Source organism: Anolis sagrei, chromosome 3 (assembly GCF_037176765.1).
Source record: "Anolis sagrei isolate rAnoSag1 chromosome 3, rAnoSag1.mat, whole genome shotgun sequence".
In the NCBI taxonomy this organism is placed as follows: Eukaryota; Metazoa; Chordata; class Lepidosauria; order Squamata; family Dactyloidae; genus Anolis; species Anolis sagrei.
In genome coordinates, this window is record NC_090023.1 from 103,294,915 (window position 1) to 103,307,845 (window position 12,931).

Here is a 12,931-nt window from a genome sequence, read left to right on the forward strand (position 1 = left end):
TGGTGGGCAGGAAAAGAGAATTAAAGATGGCCCCAAAGCCAGCCTTAAAAACTCTGGCATAGACACTGAGAACTGGGAAGCCATGCCCTTGATCCCTCCAGTTGGAGGTCAGCTGTGACCAGCAGTGCTGTAAAATTTGAAGAGGCACAAATGGAGGGCGAAAGAGGGAAACGTGCCAAGAGGAAGGTGCGTCAAGCCAACCCCAACTGGGACCGCCTCCCACCTGGAAACCAATGACCTCACTGTGGGAGAAGATGCAGGTCAAGAATAGGGCTCCACAGCCACCTACGGACCCACCGCCAGGGCACCGAACTTGGAGGACAATCTTACTCAGACAACGAGGGATCGCCTAAGTAAGTACGATTACCTTAACTTCTGCATTTAAATGTAGCACAAATGAGTTTTAATGTGTTTTAAGCGTGTGTCTCTTTTAATATGTGTGTTTTAAAGATCATATCTATCTATCTATCTATCTAGCAAGTGCATTAATTAACCCTTCCTTTTCTCTTTGGAAAGGGTGGCAACCCCTCCCCCCCCGCCCGAGGCTGGAGGAGAAAGCGAGGGGCCTGCCGGGCACTGATTGGCTCTCCCGACCTGGGGTCTCGTCCACTGGGCGCCCGTGGAGACAAAAAGGCGGCGCGTCCACTCCTCCGCTCGCCCCGCGCGCGGACCCTTCGGAGGCCAAGATGGGGCAGGAGCAGGAGCAGGAGCAGCGCCGCCGCCGCCGCCGCCCCAGAAGCCCGGCTCCCACCCCAGCCCGGCAGCGCCCGCCCACGCTCCCCTTCCTCCTCTTGCTCACCTGCCTTTGCTCCGGACGGGACGCCGCCTCAGGTAAGCCAACGTCGGGCAACCCCCAGCAGAGGGTTTGCTCGGCATGATTGGCTCGGAGACGTTTGCCATCCGAGCCGGGAGAAGGCCACTTCCCTGCCATGCTTTAGAGAGGAAAGTGGGAAGGGAGGCGGACAAGAGGGACTGGGGTCCCCACCACCCTCTCCTCCTCCTCCTCGTCCCTTCATTTCTTTATTTGCCTGGAAAACTTTGGAAAGAGTACAGTTAAAACAACAGGGGAGGGTTTCGGGAGAGGTAGCAGCACCTCTAAGTTTATTACCACGACAAGGCACCTGTTGAGATAATGATGCCCGGAAAGCTGTTCCTCTTGTCGAAGGCTTTCACGGCTGGAATCACTGGGTTGTTGTAGGTTTTTCGGGCTATATGGCCACGTTCTAGAAGCATTCTCTCCTGACGTTTCGCCTGCATCTATGGCAAGCATCCTCAGAGATTGTGAGGTCTGAGGATGCTTGCCATAGATGCAGGTGAAAGGTCAGGAGAGAATGCTTCTAGCACATGGCCATATAGTCCAAAAAGCCTACAATCACCCATCGAAAACTTCCCCTGTTTGGGTGGAAGCAGGCTGCAAGCATGAGAGCTGATGCTCACAAAGCTGCCTTGTTCCTCCAAGTTCCACAATCTATCCCAGTTTGCCTTCTCACTGTGCAGTTCTAACACTCCCATTCCAGGAGTGCCTTCTACCCAACCCAGGGGTTTGTTTATTTGCTTATTTATTCATCATGTCAGAAGCAAGTTGAGGGTACAGTTAAAATGTATTTAAAAACACAAACGAGTTAAAAACTTGGCATTGCACTAAATGTCCTTTGACTAGAAGCTGACTACTTGGAGTGCCTCTGGTATTGCTATAAGAAGGTCCTCCATTGTGTACGTGGCAGGGCTCAGACTGCATTGTAATAGGTGATCTGTGGTTAGCTCTTTTCCACACTCCCATGTTGTGGACTCCACTTTGTGGCCCCATTTCTTAAGGTTGGCTGGGCATCTCATGGTGCTAGAGCTCAGTCTGTTCCTCACCTTCCAGGTCGCCCAGCCTTCTGTGTGCCCAGGAGAGAGTTTCTCATCCAATCTCAGCCACTGACTGAGGTGCTGGGTTTTAGCCTGCCACTTTTGGACTCTTGCTTGCTGAGGTGTTCCTGGAAGTATCTCTGCAATAACAACAACAACTTTATTTTTATACCCTGCCAATCATCTCCCCTAGGGGATTTGGGGCGGTTTAAAAGGGACAAGCCCAAAATTACACGTAAAAACACAACCAATTAAAAACATCAGATAAAATATAAAAACAAACATAATTGTAAACAACGTCAAACAATATGGCTGAAAAAAGAGCATAGCTAAGGTACAGACTCACTCAGTGCAATACATTCTGATGGGAGCGCAAAGAAAGTATAACACCCAAGTAGGCAGGGCTGGAAATACTGTCATCAAAAATGTTGAGGTAAACAATAAAAGGGCTGACATAAAGTGCTGAACTTAAAGTAGGGGCAGGAAAATTACTGATGGAACTGCTTAATCAAAAGCTGTAGATCTTAGGAAGCTGTTTTTTGATTTAAGGCATTGGCATGCTGGCTGATATCCGAACTGAGGATGAGCCGAAGATATCAATGCGTTGGTCCTTTCATTATTGGCTGCTACTTCCCGGCGGATGTCAGGTGGTTTGACACCTGCTAAACAGTGTAATTTATCCAGTGGTGTGGGGCATAGACATCCTGTGATAATGGTACAGAATGGAGGACACGTAGCTCGAGAGCAGTACATGTGAAAAAGATCTTGGAGTCCTTGTGGACAACAAGTTAAACATGAGCCAACAATGGGATGCAGCAGCCAAAAAGGCCAATTGGATTTTGGCCTGTATCAATAGGAGCATAGTGTCTAGATCCAGGGAAGTCATGCTCTCCCTCTATCCTGCCTTGGTTAGACCATACTTGGAATCACACTGTGTCCAGTTCTGGCCACCGCAGTTGAAGGGAGATGTTGACAAGCTGGAATGTATCCAGAGGAGGGTGACTAAAATGATCAAGGAGAACAAGCTGTATGAAGAGCAGCTCAAAGAGCTGGGCATGTTTAGCTTGCAGAAGAGACAGCTGAGAAGAGAGATGATAGCTAGGGGAAATTATGGGGAGGAAGGCTCAGGTTTGTTTTCTGCTGCTCTGGAGACTAGAATGTGAAACAATGGTTTCAAACTACAAGAAAGGAGATTCCACCAGAACATTAGGAATAACTTCTTGACTGTAAGAGCTGTTCAGCAGTGGAACTCTCTGCCCAGGAGTGTGATGGAGACTCCTTCTTTGGAGGGTTTTAAACAGAGGCTGGATGGCCATCTGTCGGGGATACTTTGAATGTGATTTTCCTGCTTCTTGGCAGGGGGTTGGACTAGCATGGTCAGGCCATCCCTTTATACAAGCTTTCTCATTTGACATAGACATGATGGTGGGGGAAGAAGCTATCAAAATCAAGTTACAGATAAAGAAACAAAGCATTTTTTTAACTGTGCTTCAATATTTGTTGCACACATTTGATTTACCTAAAGTCTACGCCCTCTCTTTGAGAAATCCATTTCCATTTGATTTATTATCAGTTTATTTTCCTCACCCTCTTCTCAAGAATGACAACATTTTTTTAAATACTAAGCACTGACAGTGAAAAATTATCCTAAATTCAGGTCCATCGTTCCAAGGGAAAGCATAGCTTTGGTTTTCCGAATTGTCTTGTGCCATTTGTTGTCCCTGGTCGTTTAGGATTTGTCCCAATTTTCTTCACACACTCCTGTCTTTATGCTCATTATTTCTGCTTTAATTAAAAACATTTCTATTCTGTCTAAATGCTTCTTCGCTGTTTTTCAGGTTTTCCTCAACCTTTTGCTGGATATCTAAGTGAATCAGACATTCCTAAAAGTGAGGTACATAACTTTTTTAATGTCCTATGTGTTTGCTAGAAACAATATGAACTCTGGGCTGTTGTAGGTTTTTTCGGGCTATATGGCCATGTTCTAGAGGCATTCTCTCCTGACGTTTCACCTGCATCTATGGCAAGCATCCTCATTACCTCTGAGGATGCTTGCCATAGATGCAGGCAAAACATCAGGAGAGAATGCCTCTAGAATATAGCCATATAGCCCGAAAAAACCTACAACATCCCAGTGATTCCGGCCATGGAAGCCTTCAACAATACAATATGAACTCTCATGGGGAAAGTGGGTTCAATCTCTGTTATAGAGGGAAGGAGAAAGATTGTGATGGACACAGTCAGTTTTGGTGTGTGACTTACTTTCTTAGGCGATCCCTCACAGCCCAACGATGATGGTCCTCCAAGTTTAGTGTCTTGGCGGTGGATTCGTAGGTAGATGTAGAGCCCTATTCTTGATCCACATGTTCTTCCACAGTGAGGACATTGGTTTCCAAGTGGAAAGCAGTCTGGGTCAGGATTGGCTTGATGTGCTTTCCTCTTGGCATGTTTCTGCCTTTTGCCTCCATTCATGCCTCTGAATTCTGCAGCACTGCTGGTCACAGCTGATCTCCAGTTAGAGTTCTCAAGGGCTTCCCAGTTCTCAGTGTCTATGCCATAGTTATTAAGCTTGGTTTTAAGCCCGTCTTTAAATCTTTTTTCCTGTCCACCAACATTACATTTCCCATGGTGTGTGACTATTCCTCAATTCCTGTTACTTTAAGATGGGCTGCCACTGTTCTACATTGGCTGTGAGATCAAAATATACGAGTGTAACGTATATACTAGTGTACATATTTGAGCTTAATCTTCGGGGAATGTTACAAGCCTCACAAAATCAAGTGATAAGCTTTAGTGTAAACTGCAGACTGCACTTGACATCTGAGTTTCTTTTCTTTTCACATTTTTTTTGTAGAGACTGGCACTGTGTTTCAGTCAGTGGATAGAACTCTCTGACCAACCTCAGGTAAAATCGTATTGTGATTAGCTTTGAATTTTATTAATATTTCTCAATGCCACCAAACAGTGTGTTTCAGGGTTAAAGATTATTCATACAAACCTTTTCTACATTGCCTGAACTACAAACAATAACTTGGTGTATTTCTTTATATTTCTTTGCATCACTTCAAGATGCATACTCAGTTTGGTTTCTTATCTCTAGATTAGGTATGGGGGCAAAATTGGGCCCTCCAGGTGTTTTGGACTTCAACTCCCACCATTCCTAACAGCCTCAGACCCATTCCTTTTCCCCCTCAGCCGCTTAAGTGACTGAGGGGGAAAAGGAAAGGGCCTGAGGCTGTTAGGAATGGTGGGAGTTGAAGTCCAAAACACCTGGAGGGCCAAAGTTTGCCCATGCCTACTCTAGATCATATAATAATACCATCACTTCACTTTCCATGATTATTTTTACAAAATATATTTATCTTGTAGGTCTCCAGTTCTGTTATGGATCTTTGTAACTCTATGTTCAATGGTCTGCAGATAGATGAGGTAAGATCCGAGTTTTGTATTTCCAAAGGAGCTTCGGTATTTTACCTAGTTTAAGTCATCATTAACTACTGTGTAATCTAATATCATCATTGTCCTCACTAGGAAAATAATCAGGAGATATATAAAAGGGTAAGTATTTGCATTTCTTCATCCTAAAAATTATGTACATTATGCAACTTTGTCGAAATAGTGTAATGTACTAAAACAGCTTTTTCTGTACAGTTTTTATTTCACTACTCCAGAGCGCAAGACCCAACCTATCCACTTAAAGCTGGGGTTAGTATTTTGTCATACATTGTACACTATACACACAAAGTGGTCTAGAACAGAGACAATTAATTTGTCTTAAATACAATGGCATATACTCAGTAGCTCAAAACACATGCATGAAGTCGATTAGCAGTTTTCTCCTATGTATATATTTATATATGGCTTAGTTCTAAAGAGTCATCAAACTACTTTAATAAACACAGTAGAACTTTGGATAAGGCTATTCCTAGAATATACAAAATAGTTTGTGATAGGATGGAAACAAACATTTTAAAAATAAGATGGGTTAATGCAAACTGAGTTTATTTGGACTACTGTATTTAATGGTAAATTATTTCATCCAAAGGGAAATATATGACTATGAAATGCTTTTAAGACATAATTAATACTTGGATAATGATGATTCACTTTATTACTACAAAGAAAACTATTGGGTTGCTGTGAGTTTTCTGAGCTGTGTGGCCATGTTACAGAAGCATTCTCTCCTGGCGTTTCACCCACATCTATGGCAGGCATCCTCAGAGGTTGTTTAGGTCTGTTGGATCTAGGCAAGTGGGGTTTATATATCTCTGGAATGTCCAAGGTGGGAGAAAGAACTCTTGTCTGCTTGAGGTAAGTGTGGATGTTGCAATTGGCCAACTTGATTGAACAGTACTAAAAAAAACTCTAAAATCGGGACATTAAATAAAGAGCAATACTCAAAAAAACACAGGGGAATTCCAGACAAGAATCAATCAGAGCCAACTAACACTTCCCAAGAAAGGATCCCCCAGGCAGCAACCAGCCAGTCTTTGAAGCTACAAGGCCATTAAATGCTAATGAAGGTGGCCAATTGAAACATTCAAACTTGTCTCAATCAGACAAGAGCTCTTTCTCCCACCTTTGACATTCCACAGCTATATAAACCTCATTTGCCTAGTTTCCAACAGACCTCACAATCTCTGCCGTAGATGTGGGTGAAACATCAGGAGAGAATGCTTCTGGAACATGGCCACACCATCCAGAAAACTCACAGCAACCCAGTGATTCTGCCCATAAAAGCCTTCGACAACACAATAAAACAATTGCTTTGAAATATATTTCTACACATGAACCCCATTTAAAGCAATGCTTTGAAATATATTTCTACACATGAATTGCTTTGAAATATTTTTCTACACATGAACCCCATTTAAATCAATGGGTTTTAGTCACTAAGAAGCATGTTAGAATGCACCATGGGTGGCCAATAGAACTGAACTGATGTTTGCATTAACTCAGAAATAATGAAATTGCTATTTCTATGATAGAAGCAATTATGCATAGATATCTCATAAGCGTAGGTCAACTCAAGATTGAGACAGAAGTGACAAAAGCCATGGGTCAAGTCCCCAAATGGTGTCTAAAAAGTGTTTGATATTTATTACCAAACTTAGCTTGGAATTAACTAGTTAGAATGACCCAGTACTCTGTGCATATGTCTCTTTTGAAATATGTGTGTTCATATGTTAGGAGTATAAGACTGTCAAAACCAAATAGGTTGTTCTAAGCTTTAGATATTTCCTTTTTTCTGATGTTTATCACAATATAAAACTAGTGTTCATAATATCTCTTTGTTGTAGTCTTTCCCTGTGCATCCTTTAATGAGCCTTGCTCCAAAGCTCTCGGAGAGAAGAATGAAAAGATTCCTTGATCCAGTATGCACTTATTACTTCCATAGTATTTTGTGGCACTACAATGTCATCTCAACTGTTGTCCTTTAAAAAGCTATTGTGCCAGTGTTAATACTGTGAGCTTTTAATATGAAATAAAAGCACCATCACTGCCCAATCCCCTTTCCTTCTTCTCTCCTTATTTTATTTCTTTCTGTTTTCATTTCTCCATGACTTTCATGCAAATGTCTCTAAGGTTTTTCACAAAAAATACTGATGAGGCACACTAATTAATGTATTTATTTACCATATCTATATCTCGCCTTTCTCACCCCGAAGGGGACTCAAGGTGGCCTTACAACAGGCAAAAATTTGATGCCATACACACATATATCAAGTAAACAATTACAATTAAAACCAAACAATTAAAACCAGAATAATAAAATTGACCATTAAAATAACTCCACTCAAAACATAATCCAGGGCAGTTCCATTTGTCAATCACATTATTTCATAGCCACTTATTGCACTGCCCCAGTTACTTGCCAAAAGCATGGAACCAAAGACACGTCTTAAGTTTTTTCCTGAAGGTCAGGAGAGAAGGGGCTGATCTAATTTCATTGGGGAGGGAGTTCCACAGTCGAGGGGCCACCACTGAGAAGACCCTGTCTCTCAACCCCATCAATCACACCTGTGAAGGAAGTGGGACTGAGAGCAGGGCTTTCCAGACTATTTTAATCTCCAATATGGTTCATAGAGGGAGATACATTCCATAAGATGTAGAAGTCTCCATAAAATGGAGTTGATATTGGTACTCAATCCTAGGCAGCATGGGATGTGAAGTTGCAAATCTACTCCAAGCTTAACTTTAAAGGAGTTGTCCAAGGTCCTGAACTATTTAAATTCCAGCTATAACTCCACTAACAACTATTACTGGGAATGTAATGGCAGCATTTTCCACGCACATCAAAAATAACACTGCCCATGCAATGACCATTTACAAAACTGTTAGAATGTAGGAGCATATAGTCTTGCCATTTCTTATGGAATAATTAATTTCTATTTGTCATCTGGAAGGAATGGTTCAGTTGACTACCATCCACAGAAGGCTTGAGCGTAGACTCATATGTGTAGAGTATCACAAAATGTACACACCCTTTAACAGCAAATGGTGATTATTTGAAGGCTAAGAAAATACATTTAATTAAATACATTAAAATCCTCTAGAACATGGCCATATAGCCCAAAAAATCTACAACAAACCAAATACATTTAAATTGAAGAATGTTATAATAAGGATTTAATCACAATTATCAAATCAAATCATTTATTTCGGTCATTGACCAGCACAGGAAATATTAATCACAATTATAACATAGTGAATTGCCATTTTTGGAGACTGTTCAAATTGCCATCCTTCATGCAGCAATGCACTCCCCTCATCGTTGAAGCACAGAGTTGCAAACTTTACTTAAAGTGTCTTTTGTAATTTCACAACACTCTACTGTTGAAAATGTTAATGCTATTCAGGATGTATACCTTTTTTGAAAAAAATGGGGGGGGGATCTAGAATTATAAACCCTTAAGGGTATGTATATGTGTGTGTGTGAGGGAGTGCATCTTTACTGGATTGTAAATAAGCATCTGTGGCTTGTGACTGCATTGAAATATCTTTTGAAAAACATAGAGTGGTAGATACAATATTCCAACAAAAATAAAATTGCCCTTTCAAAAACCAGCCCTAGAATGTTATTTTTCATCTAAGCTTTTGCACTGTGTTCAAGAGACTGAAGTATGCAATTCTGTATGTAGCAGGGTCTAAGAAAGGCCTCTGCTAAACTCAAGAAGTGTATTCTCTCTCTGTTTCAACATTGCCTGTTTTGTGTTTTAAATGTTCCAATACACTACCCAGATCTACTAAATTCCATTGCAAGGCTGCAGTGTGCTAGCTTTTGAGTAAGACGAAATTAACATCCTGATCTCTCATTGCAGGAATCGCAGGTGGCTGCTGCAGAATTCACGAAGAAGGTAGGAAAACACGGTCATTGTGACTGACAAGGCAGGGAAGGGGGGGGGGTGTCAAAATGAGGAGGCAGCATGCTGCAAAATAAGAGAGATGAATATTTTAATAAAAATAAATGAAACTCATCCAAGAAGAAACACATCTGTTATGATGCCATCTTGTCAGGTCAGAAAGAAACCAGAGTTCTTGGTTTACTTGTCATGATAAATAATTCACAGAGGGAAGGGCCATGGCAAGTTTACCACCATCCCAACTCACAAGAGTAACCAAATGCAAGTGATTAAGGATACTCTGCTGCCTCATTCAAACTTATGCATGGAGTGGCTGAAACAAGGGGGTTGACATTTTAGGAAAGGACATTTTATAATCCAGAAACAAAAATTGTGTTACAAGGTGTAATATTTTGTACCTCTCTTGCAGGGTGGACAGTTCTTTGCACTCTGCTTGCTGCGGGATCAGTTTCCTTCCCCGATCTGTGTCTGACTGTTTCCATGTTATACCCCAATATGTAGATAAACAATGCTGGCCTTTGTCAAGGAACTTAAGTCTACTTTACTTCTTTTATTTTACAGGATGGTTTGGATACCTTGGGCCGTCCCTTTTTCCTTTTTCGGGTATCTAATTTTTCTCTTTCCTTTGAAAACAATTTCCCTTCCACCTTCATCCACACAAAGAGTCCTTGCATACTATATAATGATAGCACAAAGACTCCACTTTGATTGCCATTCCTACATTTGATGAAATCCAAGAGTTTGTAGTTTGGTTAAGCAGTGCTAAAAATTCTAAGGCCTAAACTTCAAACCCCAGGATTTTGTAGGATGGAATCATGGCAATTAAAATAAATTGATAGTGCTAAAATTGTGAAAGGACCCATAGACCTGATTCGTATTGGTTAGTGCCAACCAAAATAGCCTTATGAAATCAACAGTTAAGTAACGGGTCAACATGTAGATAAATCTGAGTCAACAGGTCAACTTTAGTTAGGGCTAGCAATAGGCCACAATTGTGTCTTGCTAACAGGTGTGGAAGCAATGCTTTTGTTTCAGTTAGCAACAACTAATATGACCCATCAATTTCAATGTAAAATCTAAAATATCAAATTATTTTTTACACTTGAAGAAAAAAAATCCCAATGTGTTCTAAACAGACTCAAGCTCTTTTTTGAGGTCCAAATGCCCATGAGATTGTTGTATAATCATTATCTTGGCTACATCAAAATAAGTTCACATGTTTGAAGTAGCCATAAAGATTTTAGTGATATTTTTGGCACCTCTGCTAAAGTTAACCTAAACTAATACACACCAACATTTTAAGATAAACTTGGCTTCATGAAAGTAATTGGGATTTTCAGCATTGGCTTTATTAGTACTTCTTTGTGTGTGTGTGTCAGGATCGACTTGTGTGTGCAAGTCACTTCTGGTGTGAGAGAATTGGCTGTCTGCAAGGACATTGCCATGGGACGCCCAGATGATTTATGTTTTACCATCCTTGTGGGAGGCTTCTCTCATGTCCTGCATGGGGAGCTGGAGTTGACAGAGGGAGCTCATTCCCGCTCTCCCCAGATTCAAACCTCCGACCTGTCGGTCTTCAGTTCGGCTGGCATTAAACTGAATTTAACCACAGAACCTTGGCTTAGGTTAAAGCTTATTCATAGCTATGGAAAAAAAACAGAAAATAATGCAAAGAGGACCTTTAGCTTTTCATTGATGTTTAATTCTATTTTTTAAAAAAATGAAAATATTCACCTTTTCTGCAATTCTGGTTAGCCAGGATCACTTGGAAGATCAGCTCAGGAAATTTTGTCATTGGTCTTAATTAGTTTATTTTTATTTGCATTTGGTTATATCATCGCACTTCTGGACTCATAAATCTGAACACTATTGTTAATTCCAACTAGACAAATCCATTCAGTCAATGGGAATTATTTATGTGTTGATTCACCGGTGATCAGTTGATTCAATGAGTTTAATCTATTTGGGACTAATAAAAAAAATCAGGGCATTGGTTGGATGTATCACCATATCTAGTACACAATATTTAACTTTTGGAAGTTGATTTGACAAGAAAGCCCAAAGAAGAAAAAATGTGCCAAAAATCAGCATGCTTACTCTAGCTTCCATTCCAAGCATCTTTGAGATACGAGCCATGGTGGCGCAATGGGTTAAACCTTTGTGCCAGCTGAACTGCTGACCTGAAGGCTGGTGATTCAAATCCACAAGATGGGGTGGACTCCCATTTGTCAGCTCCAGCTTCCCATGCATGGACATGAGAGAAGCCTCCCACAGGTGGTAACTCATCCAAGGTGTCCCCTGTGCAACTTCTCTGCAGATGGCCAATTCTTTCACACCAGAAGTGACTTGCAGTTTTTCAAGTCGCTTCTGACACCACACAAAAAAATCCTTTTGAGATTGCAGACTAATAGATATACAGTTGTCCCACCACCTTTGCAATTTTGACTCTTGTGAATTTGAGTATTCATGGTTTGATTTAAATGTTCTTTCTAGAAATCTTGAGTTTCTTAAGTGTGACTCTTTTTCTGGTCATGCTGAGGGACCTAGAGATTTAGAAAATGCACATCTCTAACAATCTCCAGTGTGATTCTATGGATAGCTTCCAGCAGAATTAAACTATGGAGTCATTCTGGAAATCCTAGGATTTCCTGGAGGGATGCTCCATCAGATTAAAAAAGGGGAATTTTCTTTATGTTTTTAAACTTAGGGAGCATCTGTATTACACAAGATCCTGCAGTGTAGAAGAAAGGCCTAAAGTTAAGCCTAGATCAGCACCCCACCCCAAAATAAAAGACAAAGCAGAGAGCAATTATTCTCATCAATGATGCTGCTCTTTTGTGAATTCTTTCATTTCAAACTAGTAAGTCCATGAGGTACTGACAAAGCCAGGTCCGCACATGTTCTTTTCTAATGCTCACTTTGCCTGGCACAGAACTCTCATTATTTCTCAGGTTTAGTGCATAAACAATATTATAACATTTGTTTGCATATTGCATTTACAGCCTAGGAATGGAAGGACAGTGGATAATGGAGGTGAATAGGCCAAAACAAAAGGTGATTTTCATTTATCATCATGGTTGTTCTATTTGCTTATGTATAGAGCAGCACTGACATCAATGGAAGCTTCCTCCTCCCTTGAATTTATTATGAATGTGGCTGGAGAAATGTGGCCTAAATCCAAATACTATTTTAACTAGATTTGATGCATTTGATCAATAGATTTATTTATTTTTTTACAATTAGTGGGATGTTGATTTGCCATTTGGGGAAATCACTTATTTATTACAATGTCCCAAACCACATACTCAGGATGGGAACTGTAATTCAATCTGCTCAACAGGGAAGATTACTTACAATGTTTTTGTTTTTGTTTTTAAATTTAGTGATCTTTTTCCATACACCTGTGGAACCAGAAATCTTTGGCTCGGCCTCCATGCTCCATCCATTTGTACTACAAAGTGAAATGCTGGGACTATGCTTAGCCCCTGGTTGAAGAGACATGCCTCTCGACTATATGAAGTCAAACACAATAAACTTGCAGCCATGAATTATGCTTGTAAATTTTCTCTCTGTGTTTGCATCTTTATTTTTAATTCATTCAAACCTTTCATGTTCTTATTCAGCTGAAACCCAGGTGGGATTCTCCTGCCTCATTGCCCAAAAGGAAGCCAAGCAAAATCTAGATTCCCCGTGGCTTTGCGGAGATTCATTCACAT

At 40.8% G+C, this 12,931-nt stretch overlaps 1 protein-coding gene across 4 annotated transcripts; it reads left to right on the plus strand.

The window, feature by feature from the left end:
• The first annotated feature begins 670 nt into the window (after positions 1–670).
• Positions 671–12,763, plus strand: NMS (neuromedin S). Of its 4 annotated transcripts, XM_067466309.1 has the most exons (11): positions 671–831; positions 3,690–3,745; positions 4,706–4,756; positions 5,221–5,280; positions 5,383–5,409; positions 5,503–5,556; positions 7,152–7,226; positions 9,174–9,209; positions 9,777–9,818; positions 12,218–12,269; positions 12,599–12,763. In XM_067466309.1, exons 1-10 carry the CDS (start codon positions 687–689, stop codon positions 12,254–12,256), a joined length of 585 nt encoding a protein of 194 aa, XP_067322410.1. In that variant the 5' UTR covers positions 671–686; the 3' UTR covers positions 12,257–12,269; positions 12,599–12,763. The 4 variants fall into 4 exon arrangements, with proteins under 4 accessions (XP_067322410.1, XP_060623083.2, XP_067322411.1 ...); XM_060767100.2 differs by lacking the exon at positions 7,152–7,226; XM_067466310.1 differs by lacking the exons at positions 5,503–5,556; positions 7,152–7,226.
• Positions 12,764–12,931: the final 168 nt, after the last annotated feature.

Coding starts and splice junctions, on each gene's coding strand:
- NMS (XM_067466309.1), top strand. CDS start 687: ATGGGGCAGGAGCAGGAGCAGGAGCAGCGCCGCCGCCGCCGCCGCCCC. Junction 3,746..4,705: donor CAGACATTCCTAAAAGTGAG/GTACATAACTTT, acceptor TTTTTTTTGTAG/AGACTGGCACTGTGTTTCAG. Junction 5,410..5,502: donor ATCAGGAGATATATAAAAGG/GTAAGTATTTGC, acceptor TTTTCTGTACAG/TTTTTATTTCACTACTCCAG.